General features: G+C 39.0%; 1 protein-coding gene across 1 annotated transcript in view; it reads right to left on the reverse strand.

Annotated features, from left to right (window-relative positions):
• The window catches only part of CSMD1 (CUB and Sushi multiple domains 1), a 1958110-nt gene that overhangs the window by 233686 nt on the left and 1706203 nt on the right, over positions 1 to 18221 (reverse strand). Inside the window, exons 30-31 of the mRNA XM_032869815.1 lie at positions 14521 to 14715; positions 1588 to 1704 (exon numbers count right to left, since the gene is read on the reverse strand). Coding sequence (XP_032725706.1) covers positions 1588 to 1704; positions 14521 to 14715 — 312 coding nt within the window. The remainder of the gene's footprint in view (positions 1 to 1587; positions 1705 to 14520; positions 14716 to 18221) is intronic.

Below are 18221 nucleotides of genomic sequence, written 5' to 3' on the forward strand. Positions count from 1 at the left end.
CTGCTAAAAAAAATCACAATTGTGACAATTCAATAAACTTCGAAACAAACCAAAATCATAGACTCTGGCTGCTATATTCCATTGTGACAAATACAGTCTGTCATGTATCTACAAACAGAAATAAGAGGAATATTCACGGGAAGTAATTGGAGGCTGCTGTGGGGCACTTAGGTGGAAAAAATGGATTTACTGGGACCAAGTAAGTGACATCAGAGGAATTGGTCTGGCATAAAGAGTGGGGAGTAGGAATTATTCTAAGTTTTCTTGTCTGTCTATTATAACAAAAGTGAACATTCTGAAGCCCTTTCACTTTCTTAAATGAGAGTAGGAGGTGCTATTCATTCTCAGAGTAAGTGAATTGCCCTTTGCCCTTGGGAAGCTGGTCCCTCTGCCCCAGTCTCCAGGAACACGTCCGTCATTGCTGACGTTCAGAACACCATCTCCTCTTAACCAAGCAAGATGCTACAAGAAAGGCCCCACCTGAAAATCCCATCGCTCTTGAGAAATGGCCCAGGGTGGACACTAGTGCTGGGGCTTCAGAGACCAAGCAAGGTATATCACACAGTTAATGAAGGGCCCGTGATCTAAACTACCTAAGGCTGACATCAGCACCTGGTAGAGGTTTTCATTAGCTTGAGCAGACCTGTGCATTGTAAATAACAGAAATTCACAGAAACCATTGGTCTCCCACATGCCATTTTCTTAACCAGCAATTAACTTTCCTGTCATATGACTGTACTTTTTAAAATGTTTTCCCTCAAACAGATTCTACCCTTAGAATTCTTGTAGTTTTGCTTTATATCTATGAGTAGGTGGCTGCTATTTTGACTCTAAAGAACAAAACACCTTAACTATGTATGGTTTTAAATTTTAGTATTGGAGGGAAAAAAGGAGCCTTGGATATGAAGCTATAAAAGCTTCTATCTCATTGACTCCAGAAAATAACTCAAATCATAAGAAATATCTGTGGTCAAGAGTGAGATTGGAGGTGCGGGAATCCAGCTTTGGGTAGAAGGAGGGCAGACCTCCACCCCCCACTCCAGGAAGGCCCTTCTAGAAATGAAGCCTTTCAGAAAGCCAGCTCAGATTGGAAGCATGAGGAGGGACCATCACAAATTACGTGCAAAGGAACCAGATGGGGGCTCAGCCTATTTCTTCATCACAATCACTCAGAGGTGACTTTGGTGATCCAGGGATTTCCATCATCTGATTACAAAATGTATGTACAAATTAACAGACAGTGTACCCCTGGCCCATCTTTCTTGGTGATCCTCCTTGGGCGGGGCGGGGGGGGGGGGCGGCGGAATGCTTTCTAGCAAAAGTAGAAGCAAAGCCAATCGTGTTCTCTCTGATTATTCTGGATCACGATCTTAGAAGAACATTAAGCATTTTATATCACATCGATAAAAGACTTGTAGTGGATACTCTGTACCTTCAGAAAACCCGCTGCTGTAATACAACTCATCTTCTTGTGTATTATTTTATTATATCGAGAGCTGAAATACTTCCTTATAAAATGACAGAAGAATCATCAATGAAACCAATATGACACGGGATGACGACTACAACGCTGAAAAGCCACCTTACCGAACTCCTTGGGCACCGTGATGGAGTAGAGGCATATCTGGCCGGCTGTGTAATTATGAGGGTAGTTGGGCGACAAAACGACCCCTTCGGATCCTGTGTACTGGCCTCCGCAGGGAGCTGCAGGTGGAATCAAGCAAAGGTCATGGGCCACCGTTGTTACAAAAACATAACAAAGTAGCAATGTGAAGAGACTACTTAACTTTGCTGTCCCACGTGATGGAGAATGAAACACAGAGGGTTTCCAGGTTTGAATAAAGAGAACTCAGCTTAGGAGGACAACCTAAGATGATTTTCGGACCTCTCTCAGATGGACTGAAATAATCATGAAAACAGCTCTAACCCAGTAACAAGTTCGATACAGACAGATTCTTGAATTATGAAAACTCACCAGAATTTTTTGGCCTGTCCCGGTCATCAGGTTAATTTCAGACCTACGAGGATGATTTCAGTTTTCTACTGATTTTATGTTACTATGGGTCTTAGGAAAAATAATGTTTGCTTTTAGCATTGGGTTGTTGCTTTAACTTTTGGTCTCACGGGTTCAGTTCAAGAGTAACAGAAGGAATACTAATGTGCCAGAGTCTTTTCCTGTAAGTTTGGCTTAAAACCGAATTAATTCCTAACTAGGAAGTCTGGGCAGATAGAAGATGGGGTGTTACTCGCAGAGCTCAGGGTCTGTGTGTCTTTATTTCCCTTCTGATGATTTTCTTCACTTGTGCAGTGCTTTTGCTGAGAAAAATCTCTGTAAGCATCTTAAAACGGACATTGAATTGAATCCCAGTCTCATGATTTCCAGTGTTTTAATTAAACTGCCTCTACTCCAGTCCCTCTTCTTTCACTTAAGAAGAGATCTCGGTCTGCGGAGCACGCCAGGAACGGGAGACACTGAACGGACGACACCCAGCTGTCTGACCACCTCATCTCAGATACACCATCCTAGACCTGAAGTCGGAGTGGTTTTCAGCATTTGACAAAGTCTGTATTTCTACAACTCATTCTTCTTGATATGAGGGTTTTCAAGCACTAAAAGAAGGCAGGAATAAAAGATAATATATTGACTCTTTTAAATGTTAATCAGGATATGTGGGCCCTAATTGGTGGGCATTCTCCACAGTGATTCAAGCTCCTGGGAATATACTGACCCTAACTTCCAAGCACAACATTCGTGATTTGTGAGATTTCAAAGCTGTACCTTACGATGGCATGCTAAACTTATATCTTATTTTAAATATCTTATTTTAAGTGTAAAAGGAAAATCGCTTATGCATCCAGTAGCTTTGATCTATTTGCGATCAGCTTCCAGAGATTTTATTTAACTGTACTAAGTGTGGTCTTCAAGCTGATGACTTAATTCAGAATAGTTTTATCATTTAAATGAATTTCCATTGGTGTTGTTACAATTCTAAATAGAAACATTTTGTTTCAACTTCTGGTTATAAGTTAAACTCCCAAGCTGCAAGTTTTACATGAAATGCTGGTGACTCATTCTACTAGTTTAGATACAACAATTAATTTTTTTTCCACCTCATCCATATAAGTGTAATTGGATTATTTCAGGACTATTTTTTTTTTCCTTAAACGCTTAAAGTTCAAAATTTAAAAAACAAGTACCAATAAAAAATAGAAATTTATCATCTTTCAGCCACATAAAATTCAAGCAGATAATTGTGCAAATACCCTTTTTTTCATCTAGAAAATTCATCCATTTCAAATTTTAAGCACAGGTATAAATAAAAAATTCAAGTAAATCATCCCTGGGGTAACATCTGGATGCCCAAATTATCAGACTTCTGTCTTATCAAGGACACGGTCTGATGAGTTTGTGAAACAATAACTACAAAGATTTATTTTGCTCAAGAGATGAAAGAGTATTATTTTATGGTAATAGAAGACAACAACAACAAAAAAGACAAAATGAAAGGAAACTGACCTAATATTTTAGGTCCAGTGTTGCCTTGATAAATTGCATTATGCCTGCATGTTCTTACTCAGACACAAAAGATAAACACACAAACTGTATACTTCAAACACAATCCAACACTTGTGAAATTGATAAAAATGTATGTAGGGAGGAGAGCCAAGATGGCAGAGGGGTAGAAGATTAAAACGACATCGTATCTCAGGAGTTGAGCTAGATAGGTATGAAACCATTCTGAACTATTTGGTCAAACTCAACAGGAGATAGAAGAGAAGAAGAACAGCAATTCTAGAAACAGAAAAGGGACCATTTTCTGGAAGGTAGGACATGCTGAGAGGTGAATTGGAAGCTATGGGAAGATAGACCATGGGGTGGCAGTGGGGGGATGGCCCCTGGCAAGAGCGGTGCAATTCCACCTCAGGCAAAGACATCTGAGAATCACTGAAACAGGCCCACCCCCAAGAAATTCAGCAAGACCATCCAGCCAAGACTGAGCTCACTAATCGAGGAGAAGAGAGGAACTCCACTGGGGAAAGCAAAGCATAGAATTCATGGCTTTTTTCCCATGATCCTTTAGTCCTGTAGAGTTAAATGTCTTTATAATTTTATTTTTTTCTTATTTTTTATCTATTTTTATCCATTTTATCTATTTTTATCTATTTTCATCTATTTTTTAAACTTTTCCTCTTTCCACTTTCAGCATTCTTAACTAGTTTATTTAACAATATCTTTCTAAAAAAAACTTTTTAAAACTTCATTGTTATAGTCATATTTTATCCCTTCATTGCATTTAAACTCATTTTTTGTATATATATAGGGTTTTTTTTTTCTAAAAAATTTGGGATACAATTTCTTCTAATAGATCAAAATATACTCTAATCTAGCACATGGCTTTGTTCTAGTCTCCAGCCTGAGCACATTCCCTCCTCTTTTTTCTTTTTTTCCTTTTTCCAACCAACTTAACTTATCCATTCCCTTTCTAGGATTTTTTAAAAATTTTCATCTTTACAGTCATATTCCATCCCTTCATCGTGCTTACCCTTATTTTTGTATATATATACATATATTTTTTTTCTTTCTTTAAAATTTTGGAAGGTAATTTCTTCTAAGAAACCAAAATATACCCAAAATCAAGTGGGTGACTCTATTCTATTCACCAGTCATATATATATATATATATATATATATAGAGAGAGAGAGAGAGAGAGAGAGAGATGATAGATAGATAAATTTTTTTATTTTTATCTTTTTAATTTTTATTTCTTTTTTCCCTTTTCTTCTTCCCCCCAGTTATGGATCTCTGATTTGGTTAGCGTACATTTTTCTGGGTTTTGCCATCCTTTTAGTATTTTATTCTCTTGTTCATATATTTCTTATCTAGATAAAATGACAAGGTGGAAAAACAACACACAAAAAAAGAAGAGGCAGTACCAAAGGCTAGGGACCTAATCAATACGGACATTGGTTATATGTCAGAACTAGAGTTCAGAACAATGATTCTCAAGGTATTAGCTGGGCTTGAAAAAAGCATGGAAGATAATAGAGAGACCCTTTCTGGAGAAATAAAATCCCTTTCTGGAGATATAAGAACTAAAATCTAACCAAGTTGAAATTTTAAAAAAGCTATTAATGAGATGCAATAAAAAATGGAGGGTCTTACTCCTAGGATAAATGAGGCAGAAGAGAGAATTAGCAATATAGAAGACCAAATGATGGAGAGTAAAGAAGCAGAGCAAAAGAGAGACAAACAACTACTGGACCAAGAGGAGAGAATTTGAGAGATAAGTGATACCATAAGATGAAACAATATTAGAATAATTGGGATTCCAGAAGAAGAAGAAGGAGAAAGGAGAGCAGAAGGTATATTGAAGCAAAATATAGTAGAGAATTTCCCCTATACGGCAAATGGAACAAACATCAAAATCCAGGAGGCACAGAGAACCCCCCTCAAAATCAATAAAAATAGGTCCACACCCCGTCACCTAATAGTAAAATTTACAAGTCTTAGTGACAAAGAGAAAATCCTGAAAGCAGCCCGGGAGAAGAAGTCTGTAACATACAATGGTAAAAATATTAGATTGGCAGCAGACTTATCCACAGAGACCTGGCAGGCCAGAAAGAGCTGGCATGATATATTCAGAGCACTAAACGAGAAAAACATGCAGCCAAGAATACTATATCCAGCTAGGCTGTCATTGAAAATAGGAAAGATTAAAAGCTTCCAGGATAAACAAAAATTAAAGAATTTGCAAACACCAAACCAGCCCTACAGGAAATACTGAAAGGGGTCCTCTAAGCAAAGAGAGAGCCTAAAAGTAGTAGATCAGAAAGGAGCAGAGACAATATACAGTAACAGTCACCTTACAGGCAATACAATGGCACTAAATTCATATCTTTCAATAGTTACCCTGAATGTAAATGGGCTAAATGCCCCAATCAAAAGACACAGGGTATCAGAATGGGTAAAAAAAACAACAATACCCATTAATAAGCTGTCTACAAGAAACTTATTTTAGACCTAAAGACACCCCCAAAGTTAAAGTGAGGGGATGGAAAACAATATACCATGCTAATGGACATCAGAAGAAAGCTGGGGTGGCAATCCTTATATCAGAACAATTAGATTTTAAGCCAAAGACTATAATAAGAGATGAGGAAGGACACTATATCATACTCAAAGGGTCTGTCCAACAAGAAGATCTAACAATTTTAAATATCTATGCCACTAACATGAGAGCAGCCAATTATATAAACCAATTAATAACAAAATCTAAGAAACATATTGACAATGATATAATAATAGTAGGGGACTTTAGCACCCCCCACTCACTGAAATGGACAGATAGATCATCCAAGCAAAAGATTAACAGGGAAATAAAGGCCTTAAACGATACATTGGACCAGATAGACATCAGAAATATTCAGAACATTCCATCCCAAAGCAACAGAATACACATTCTTCTCTAGTGCACATGGAACATTGTCCAAAATAGATCACATCTTGGGTCACAAATCAGGTCTCAACTGCTACCAAAAGACTGGGATCATTCCCTGCATATTTTCAGACCACAATGCTCTGAAGCTAGAACTCAATCACAAGAGGAAAGATGGAAAGAACTCAAATACATGGAGGCTAAAGAGAATCTTACTAAAGGATGAATGGGTCAACCAGGAAATTAAAGAAGATTTGAAAAAATTAATGGAAACAAATGATAATGAAAACACAACTATTCAAAATCTCTGGGACACAGCAAAGGCAGTCCTGAGAGGAAAGTATATACTGATGCAAGCCTTTCAAAGAAATAAGAAAGGTCTCAAGTACTCAACCTATCCCTTCACCTAAAGGAGATGGAGAAAGAACAACAAAGAAAGCCTAAACCCAGGAGGAGAAGAGAAATCATAAAGATCAGAGCAGAAATCAATGAAATAAAAACCAAAAAATCAGTAGAACAGATCAATGAAACTAGGAGCTTGTTCTTTGAAAGAATTAATAAAATTGATAAATCCCTGGCCAGACATCTCAAAAAGAAAAGAGAACGGACTCAAATTAATAAAATCATGAATGAAAGAGGAGAGATCACAACCAACACCAAAGAAATAAAAAAAATTATAACAACATATTATGAGTAATTATACACCAGCAATTTTGACAATCTGGAAGAAATGGATGCATTCCTAGAGATTTATAAACTACCAAAACTGAACCAGGAAGAAATAGAAAACTGAACAGACCCATAACTGATAAGGAGATTGAAACAGTCATCAAAAACCTCCCAACAAATAAGACCCTGGGCCAGACAGCTTCCCAGGAGAATTCTACCAACAATTTAAAGAAGAATTAAACTGAATTGAATTGGTACTGAAACTGTTCCAAAAAAAGAAATGGAAGGAAAACTCCCAAACTCATTTTATGAGGCCAGCATTGCTTTGATCCCAAAACCAGAAAAAGATCCCACCAAAAAGGAGAATTACAGACCAATATCCTTGATGAACACAGATATGAAAATTCTTATCAAAATGCTAAACAACAGGATCCAACAGTACTTTAAAAGGATTATTCACCACCACCAAGTGGGATTTATTCCAGGGCTGCAAGGTTGTTTCCACATCTGTAAACCAATCAATGTCTTATAAAACATTAATAAAAGAAAGAACAGGAACCATTTGATACTCTCAATAGATGCTGAAACGCATTTGACAAAGTACAGCATTCTTTCTTGATCAAAACTCTTCGAAGTATAGGGATAGCATGTACATACCTCAATATCATCAAAGCCATCTATGAAAAACCCAAAGCAAGTATCATTCTCAATGGGGAAAAATTGAGAGCATTTCCCTAAGGTCAGGAACACAGCAGGATGTCCACTATCACCAGTGCTATTCAACATAGTACTAGAAGTCCTAGCCTCAGCAATCAGACAACAACAACAAAAATAAATAAAAGGCATCTGAATCAGCAAAGAAGAAGTCAAACTCTCACTCTTTGCAGATGATATGATACTCTATGTGGAAAACCCAAAAGACTCCACTCCAAAACTGCTAGAACTCATGCAATTCAGTAAAGTATCTGGATATAAAATCAAGGCACAGAAATCAGTTGCATTTCTCTACACCAACAACAAAACAGAAAGAAAGAGAAATTAAGGAGTCAATCCCATTTACAACTGCACCCAAAACCATAAGATACCTGGGAATAAACCTAACCAAAGAGACAAAGAATATATAGTTTTCTGTACTCAGAAAACTATAAAGTACTCATGAAAGAAATAGAGGAAGACACAAAGAAATGGAAAAATGTTCCATGCTCATGGATTAGAAAAACAAATATTGTGAAAATGTCTATGCTACCTAAAGCAATCTACACATTTAATGCAATCCCTATCAAAATACCATCGATTTTTTTCAAAGAAATGGAACAAACAATCTTAAAATTTATATGGAACCAGAAAAGACCCCAAATAGCTAGAGGAATGTTGAAAAAGATCACCAAAGTTGGTGGCATCACAATTCCAGACTTCAAGCTCTATTACAAAGCTGTCATCATCAAGACAGTATGGTACTGCCACAAAAACAGACACATAGATATACAGAACACAATAGAGAGACTAGAAATAGACCCTCAACTCTATGGTCAACTAATCTTCGACAAAGCAGGAAAGAATGTCCAATGGAAAAAGACAGTCTCTTCAACAAATGGTGTTGGGAAAATTGGACAGCCACATGCAGAAAAATGAAACTGGGCTATTTTCTTACATCACACACAAAAATAGACTCAAAATGGTTGAAAGACCTCAATGTGAGATAGGAATCCATCAAAATCCTTGAGGAGAACACAGGCAGCAACCTCTTCGATCTCAGCCACAGCAACTTCTTTCTAGAAACATCGCCAAAGACAAGGGAAGCAAGGGCAAAAATGAACTATTGGGGCTTCATCAAGATCAAAAGCTTTTGCAAAGCAAAGGAAACAGTGAACAAAATGAAAAGACAGCGGACAGAATGGGAGAAGATATTTGCAAATGACATATCAGATAAAGGGCTAGTATCCAAAATCTATAAAGAACTTAGCAAACTCAACAACCAAAGAAAAAATAATCCAATTTAGAAATGGGCAGAGGACATGAACAGACATTTCTGCAAAGAAGACATCCAGATGGCCAACAGACACGAAAAAGTGCTCAACATCACTGGGCATCAGGGAAATACAAATCAAACCCACAATGAGATACCACCTCACAGCAGTCAGAATGGCTAAAATTAACAAGTCAGGAAATGTCAGATATTTGAGAGGATGCAGAGAAAGGGGAACCCTCTTGCACTGTTGGTGGGAATGCAAGCTGGTGCAACCACTCTGGAAAACAACATGGAAGTTCCTCAAAAAGTTGAAAATAGAGCTACCCTCTGACCCAGAAATTTCACTACTGGGTATTTACCCTAAAGATACAAACACAGTGATCCAAAGGAGCATGTGCACCTGAATGTTTATAGCAGCAATGTCCACAGTAGCCAAACTATGGAAAGAGCCCAGATGTCCATCAACAGATGAATGGATAAAGAAGAGGTGGTATATATACAGAATGGAATACTATGCAGCCATCAAAAGAAACGAAATCTTGTCATTTGCAGTGATGTGGATGGAAACTAGAGGGTATTATGCTGAGTGAAATAAGTCAATCGGAGAAAGACAATTATCATATGATCTCCCTGATATGAGGAAGTTGAGAGGCAGGGCAGGGGGTTTGGGGGGTAGGGAAGGAAAAAATGAAACAAGATGGGACCGGAAGGAGAAAAACCATAAGAGACTCTAAATCTCACAAAATAAACTGAGGGTTGCTGGGGGCTTGGGGGTAGGGAGAGGGTGGGTGGGTGATGGACATTGGGGAGGGTACATGCTATGGTGAGTGCTGTGAAGTGTGTATCTGATGATTCACAGACATGTCCCTTGGAGCAAATAATACATTATATGTTAATAAAAATAATTTATTAGAAAGAAAGAATGAATGAAAGAAAGAAAAGAAAATATATTTTAAAAAAATGTAGAGAAATTTCATTTCATTCTCAGTAATTATTCTGTCCGTATGACTGTGTTGATGTAAGAAATATATGGGTGTGGGCTTTTCCATAAATAAAAAAATTATGATACTGTGATAAAAGAAAAATAGATACATGCTTACTCTTTGGTAATCAATGTATTAAACAGATCATGTCCCAAATGAATAGAGTAGCAACAGCATCATTACAGATGGCCACAAGAAACATACTCCTCCCTCTGGTTAATTGGAATATATGTCTCACAAGTAAAGGCAACAAAATACCATGAGGTTGAATGCAAACCACAAATAACACAGCAAACACCCTGCCCCATGAAAGGGATCTAGGGTGTTTCCATTTCAGTTCTGACTTTATAGTAAATTTCAGTGAAGAAAAAATTGGAGGCAACAGATGAATCGCCAAGAAAAAAAAAATACCTGACATTTAAAACAAACTAGTCCAAAATGCACTGACTGCACTCCATAATATATGAACTATCGAAATGTTTAAAATGTAGCCGAAGTGCCCTGATTTAGTGAGTCTTCTGAAAAACCCTCAGTTATTGATTCATGCACGAAATGTGCTTTTCTCCGTGACAGATCCAAAATAAACTATGCGGGACATAATTTCTGGTTTAATGATTTGGGAATTGAGTTTTACTGAAATGTAAATAAATAGCATTAATAAAAATTTATGTTTTATGCACTTTGAGGACTGGTAAATAGAAACGGTGCTTGATGTTATAGGTCTTCAAATATGGAAAAAGAAATAGTTTCTAATCTAAAATTTGATTATATATCTATTGTCCAGATGTGACTTCATTGTTTATGTTTATTCTATGGCTAAACTATTTATTATCGTTCCCCAATCAGTTCAAATTGTATTTAAGTTTCAAATTTAATTCCTCCAACATTATTATTTAAGAAAGTCTAAAACTCACTTTCTTCCTTATTTTTCCTTTGGTCCCTGTATAGAATCTCTATTGAGATATCTGAGAGGGATTTGAACACACCTGGGAGGTACAGATCATTTATTTAATGGAATACAAGAAAACAGATACTACAACGTTTACCTGAAGTTATATCTTTTTAAATGTGTTTGTACATCATGGATGGGGTGTATCTACTGGGAATTTCAGTGTGTGTGAATGCATTGGAGATAATGGGATTACACTATCAACAGTCACATGCCGACTGGATGTGAGTCTGGGATCATTGCCTTTTGTTACCTGAAGATGATCATATGTGCCGTTTACATACAGATTAAAATGCACATATAGAACAAAATGTACATAAAGAACCAAGATGTTCTATTTGTTGAGCATTTACTTTGCTTGGGAGCCTTATGCATACCCCATTCAATTTTCCCAATGCTGTAAGGTAGAAATTCTTGCCCTCTGAGCCCTGGACAGTGAAGCCAGGATTCGGCTGCCTCTAGATGGATAACCCTGGGACATGGCTCTAGCTCCACCCTGAGAACCCCTTCCCAAACCATGAGGGTCCTCAAGACCCAGGTGGGCAGCTTGCAGGCCGCCCATGATCCCTGGCACTCTGGCCCGTGGTGTGCATTTCCTAGGCCTTTCAGGAGCCACAGGGCTGGTGGTTATCAGTGTGAGGGGCAGAAAAAGGTGGCCAGCTGGGCTCCGCACCCATGTCCCTGAGGCCCTCTTGCAGGATAGGGACGGGGCACAGGGCCCTCACGGGCAGGACCCTGACAGGGGCCTGAGCTCACACCATACCCTTCCTGTGTTCCAACTAGAGGCTCTCCTTCCCACTTCCTGCGGGCACCCTGCAGCGCCCGCCACTATGTTCACCTCCCAGGAGCCTCTCCTAGTTTTAAGTCAACTTAGCAAGAAGGACCTGCGACTTTTATGTCATTCAATCTCCCAAACAAACTCACGCAGTAACTTAAATATGTAGCTGTTTAGCATTTTTCATTAAATAGATCGGTGGAGGGGTACCAGGGAGGCTCAGTGGGTGAAGCGTCTGCCTTTGGCTCAGGTCATGATCCCAGGGTCCTGGGTTCGAGTCCCGCACTGAGCTCCCTCCTTCCACAGAGTGCTTCTCCCTCTGCCTCTCCTCCCGGCTCATGCTCTGTCTCTGTCTCTCTCCCTTGCAAATAAAAAAATAAAATCCTAAAAAAAAAAAATAGATCCTTGGAAAGTATGGATTCATAAACCAACCTTTCTGATCATGATTTAAAATTCAAAACTAACTTATGTTGCCTAGAGCTAAAAATCTACAAATTCCCTTATAACATTGCTTTTTATATATGTGTATTATTTATATATATATATATGTACATGTATCATGTACATGATACATATATATTTAATCTAAATTTAATATATATCTAATTTTTAATTTAACCTAATATATTTATTTTTCCTAATGTATTTATTTAAATACAATATATTTAATATATATTATAATATATATGTTTATGCATTACTAACAATATAAATAAATAATACATATTTCTATTGTATGTTTATAGGTTTATTTCCCTTTATAGTTATAGGTGTGTATCCTTATATATGAAGAATAATTCACATATATAACAAGTGATTTTCAAACTTTCAAATGTAAAAAATAACAGCAAACATTGAAACAGAAATTTTAGAGTACTTTTTAAGAATTTGAGATGGAATGGTATTTCTTGGGCCCTTTCAAGTCTATGAGGTTCTTGGGCATTTTATTTTATATATTGGGCATTATTTATATTGTATAAGGGGTACTTGCCTTTTAAATGTAACTAATGTAAGATGGAATTTGTATTAAGTTCCTATGAGATGTAGTCTACACGTATGTGCATTTTTAAGTCTATCTCGTACAACTAAATGTCCATGTGGTCATTAGGTAACCCGTGGAGGCTGCTAGGCATGTTACCATATCGCTCCAGAGAGGACGCGGAGGTCCGCAGGCTCTGGGCCACTTCCCCACCTCACCCAGGGACTTGACCGTTGGTCTGGAAGTAGGTTCCATGTGTGTGGCTTTGCCCCTGGGCCGAGACCCTGCAGGCCAGCGAACCACCACCCATCCCTGGGCAGAGGCTGCGGGACCATCGATTTGCAACGAGGAAACCCCCCGGGCCCTGACACACACTTTGAAGGCACTGTATTCGGATGGCCCCGTCTCTCCTGCTCCGCACCCGAGCGGATAATGCAGTGGACTCAAAGCTTATCGGTCACGTTCAAACACGCATGGAAATCGTCGTGGACACACGCAGCATGCATGGGGACCACAGCACTTTCACCCCGTCGCAGCACGCTCTGCTGTTCAGACCCCTGATCTGAGAAGCAGCAAGGGTTGCATCTTTATTACTGAAACGTGTAAGATTAGGAAGTTTCAACAAGCGGCAGATTCTTTCTTTCTTTTCTTTTTTTCAGATTTTTCCATTAAAAATGACTTTTGGCCATTTGCCGATTGATCCATTTCTTCTAGAACCCTCAACGCAGGGCTTGCTGTGTGCTAGAAACCGGAGCTGGATCCTGGCATGGCAGGCTTCCTCAGCCGAAAAGCTCCCAGGCTCATAAACACCGAAACCCAGAGGCACGGTGCAACTCAGGGCATAAGGCTGGTTTGTTTGTTTTGTTTGCTTTAAGTTTTATGCTCTGACTTTTAAATTTCACCTATTTGGTCTGAAAGCACTAGTAACACTGTGAGCTGAACCGGGGGGAGTGGAAGGTTTTGGGTAAGTTCAATATATCTAACTAAACTGGTCCTTGAGTTCATCCCAACATAACTTGGAAATCATTTTTTTTTTTTTTCTGCCAAAACTCATGGGTTTTTACCATCTTCTTTTTAATGTGTGTCACTCTCAGAGGGGAGGATACAAGTCACCCGTCTACAGCTGGAGGAGTTTTGTCTGGAGACTCCAATGCAACCACGGCCTAGAGTCACATACAGAGCGTGGCCAACGACCAGGAAATCTATGTCACCTCCTGTCCCTCCAGGGCCCAAGGCACCAGGCGCCAGGCTGCTCTCACCACAGCGAGCTCTGTCCCTGAAGGTTGACCGTAACTTATAATACGTGGCTTTATTCATTTAGTGCCCATATAAAGAATTACAATGATTGATATCTTGAAGGAAAATGACACATAAATATATATATGGAGGAAAATACAGACAAGAAGGAGAGACAAAGAGAGACCCAGAAAGAAACAGTGCACCGAGACACCGAGTGTCTGTCTGTATCTCTTATGTACCTTGGGTCTGGAATATGCAAACACAGAAGTTAAGAATGTCAAATTATCTAACTGAGGGAAAATTACCAGCCCTTCCAGAAGCCCATGGCAATGGCCAATACACTAGTTCCACTAAATGAGGGAGAAGTGTGCTGTTCTTGGTCCCCATTAGCACTGTGTGCAATCGGACGCCAACTCCTGCTAGAGGAACAGAGCACTGAAGTGTGGCAGGGTTTTAAAGTGAGACCGTGCGTTCCAAATTAGAAGGATTATTAAAGAGAAACCTAGAATCCATGTGTACCGTTGCAGGAAGGCAAGGCTTGGCTCCAGGCAGGTTTTCCGTCTGCTCCGATCACACACGTGATGGACGAGGGGTCCACGATCTTGTAGCCAGAGTCACACTGGTAAGTGACACTTGAGCCAAGCTTGAAGTCTGTGCCAATTCTTGTCCCATTCATTATATTTCCAGGGTCAAAGCAGGCTTCCCGTGGCTTCTCTGTGGAGGAAATAAATGTCAGCTGCATGAGGGCACAGTCTTAAGCTTCCATTCCTTTAGTCGCTTACTGTTTTTATTTGGTGCCTAGAACGGCTCCTGGTGTGCAAGAAAGGCTCAGACAGTACTCACAGACTGAACAATGACCAAGTTATTTGTTAATTATCAAGTTACTATTAATAGTGGTATGCCATAAAAATGATTATCAAGTTAAAAATTATCAGTTAAATATTATAGAAAAAGTATAGAAAAATAGGAAAAACTCCTATCTAATAAAATTATATTTCTTTTTTTAATCACATTTTATGGAAGAATTGCTATTGAATTACTGTCATTTATGTTAAAAAAATACAGCATTATTGTTGTATGTATCTTTTTGCTCTGGATTATAGTACTGAACCAAAGACACTGACTCAGGAAAAGCTGAGGTCATTTTCCACCTCTGTGCTTAAATCCTACTAACATGAAATCACAGCACGCGTTAGGAACAATGAGAAGATGGGGCTTCTCGGAAGGCCGGTTCACGCAAGTTGATGCACTTTCAGATACTGGTGACAGCAGCCCGGCTGGGAAGACGGGGAGGGGAAGCACCCACCGAGCTTCCTGACGCAGAGCACACCTCCCCGGGAACGCATGGTTGGAGGAAAGCCAAATGCTGTGTCTGCCCTGTACTGACCCCCCAACACCCAGCCTAATGGTAGGAGCTGCTCAGACGGTTCCAGGCCTGTTTTGTACCAGGCACTGAGCCGGGGGCATGGCGGGCTTTGACCCTGCGTTTCAGCACGCCTCTGCGAGGACGGTCCCCAGCCCACTTTAAACGCAGAGAATCTGAACCTGGTGCTTGAAAAGTTAAAAATCTTTCACTAAAAACCTGTCTTTTCCTAAATATAAATACAGAACTGTCTTTGTAGCTTGTAGCTACACGGTTAATCCCAGTTAGCGGTTCGTCACCTTAATATTTTAAATGTCTTTATATTCAAGAGATCTTCCAAAAACCTCTAAATGGAAATATATGTATATATGTACACACACACGTGCACACATATGTTATATGTGTGTGTTTGTGCATATATATGCTTATATGTATGTATATATTTATATATGTCTATAGGTATTACATGTTTATAGACGTGTATATAGTTATACATCATTTCATCATTTGGATTGCTTTTTGCTCATGCACGTCAACAGCCTTCATGCCATCATCAAAGCTCCTGGTCATGTCAGAAGCCTCAGGAACGGAATCTTATAGATCTTCAAGTGATCACTATAGAGGTTACCTGAGATTTTCGTCTTCCTTTTTTAGCTGAAAGGTATAAAAAATAGAATTTGGCTTCTATGTGTGTGTGAGAGACAGAGAAAGTGATTGGGGCCATCAATGTCAACAGGCTCGAAGATAACTTGAGTGGAAAAAATAAACATGTCTTTGCTCTCTGCTTTTGGCTTGACGATCTCTCCCACTCTACCGAGTTTACACGTCCGTCCCTTCAGTCATCGTAGAAAATCCAGTGCTGATCACACACACAAAAGATCTCTGAAAATTATAAGGTGTAGACTTCAGCTCTTTTGGTGGGGATTCATATTGGTCCCTATTTAAATTGTTTCTTACTGATTGTCTACATGTTGCTTATTAGTAACTCTACACACTCGTGTCTGGAGAACACCACCCTGAGAGACTGCACATGTGTCATGAGAGATGAAGAATGAAATGAACTCTGAAAACTTTGCATTGCACAGTCTCTAGGAAATGGATGATAGTTAGAAGAGGAAAAAGGTACAAAGTTTGGGAAGTTTTGCAGGAAAAAAGGAGACTTGTTTAACTGTATTTATTCCATATTTCCCATTATATTTATGAAGATCTACGTGTCAACATCAGGCAAACAGAGATCTCTTTGGCAATTGTTGACTTAAACTTAAATTTTTTTAAAATTTGTTTTCTTCTTTTTTTGTTTTCTTGTACAAACCCTTGTGTCCAGGGCTGACTTTTCAATAGATCACAGCAAGGAAGCTTGCTCTGCTACATACGAAAGCCCAGCCCAGAAGCAGGTCGTCTACAAATGGTTTAGCACCAGGTTCCCCATGAACATGTGTTGAATGACAGTAGAGGGGGTGACCCTCTTTTTGGCTGCATTTCCGGGACGAGGGCCTCTCCACACCAGATCCCAGTCCCGATGTGTGGAAGGTTAAACTTAATTCTTAACTATAAGAATCTATTATGTTATTTACTTACGTACTTGGCTAAAATGAAATATATACTAAAAGTATTATAGATTATATTATAATATATATCATGATATAATACATAATGTGTTATAGATTAATTGAATAATATGTTATTATATACCTTATATTATACCATTATGTTATAACATATATTATTGTATTATCATACTATAATGTATTATTATATTGCCGTATATGTGTTTTACATATATTGCATTGTAACCAAAGCATATAAATGTATGCAGACATATATATAAATAAATGCATATGATATGAATATATAATTTCTGTTAACATATAACTGATGACAGATATTATCACATGTAAAACAATATAACACCTTTTTGCAGGCCCTTGTTCTACTGTTATTGGAGTTTTTCCTTGTGTATCATGCTGGGACCAGCATTCTAATCATTTTATTGAAAACCCATTTGGATATTTTGAAGGGCAGGTGACATTGTGTTAATTCTTTGTAGCTGCGTAAATCCCATCTAGAGCAGAGAACATGTAGTTTAAGCAGAGCAGGAATGAAAAAATATGACTGTAGGCACTGAAAGGTCCGTCCCCCCGGCTGCTGTCCACCGGTGTCCCGCAGAGCATACTGGGCAGCTAGCGGTCCAGACATGGACACTTCTCCATACTCGGGATGCGTCCCCAGACCCCAGGAACAGCTGAAAATGCAGACAGCACCAGGCCCTACGTATGCTTCATTTTGTTCTATTCATACACATAACAGTTCAGCTTATAAATTAGGCACACTAAGAGATGAGCGATAATAACTAAGCACAAAATAAAACCATTATAAACATATGCTGTAATAAAAGTTATGTGAGTGTGGTCTCTCCATCGCTCTCTCCAAATGTCTCACTGCCCTGTCCTCACCCCTCTTCCTGTGATGATGCGTGAGGACAAGATGACCACGAGGTTGGAAGTAAGGAGAATGACCCAGACGGGGGACACAGCATCAGGTGACCTGCGGCCCTGAGGCTATAGCTGGGGGGAGGGGCATCTGCTTCAGGACAGACATGGCGGACCCTGTCACCCAGACCAAGATAGGGCAGCGAACCTCAGAGAAGAGGTCTACCCCGCATGACTGCTGCCTTCTTAGTCTCTTCAGTCATGTGTCCTTGTACATCTCTCTGAGTTTAGTTGAATATTTGGTTAATGCCACTTACACAATTATCCACTCGGTGTCACTAATTTGGATTTCTGATGGCAGGTGTCATCTTCGTTTCTCTAAACGTCCTGCGTCTAATCTTTTGGTTCCATTCATCGGCTGTCAGTTC

The sequence above is a fragment of the Lontra canadensis genome, unplaced genomic scaffold (assembly GCF_010015895.1).
Source record: "Lontra canadensis isolate GAN:19392208 unplaced genomic scaffold, GSC_riverotter_1.0 scaffold39, whole genome shotgun sequence".
NCBI lineage: Eukaryota > Metazoa > Chordata > Mammalia > Carnivora > Mustelidae > Lontra > Lontra canadensis.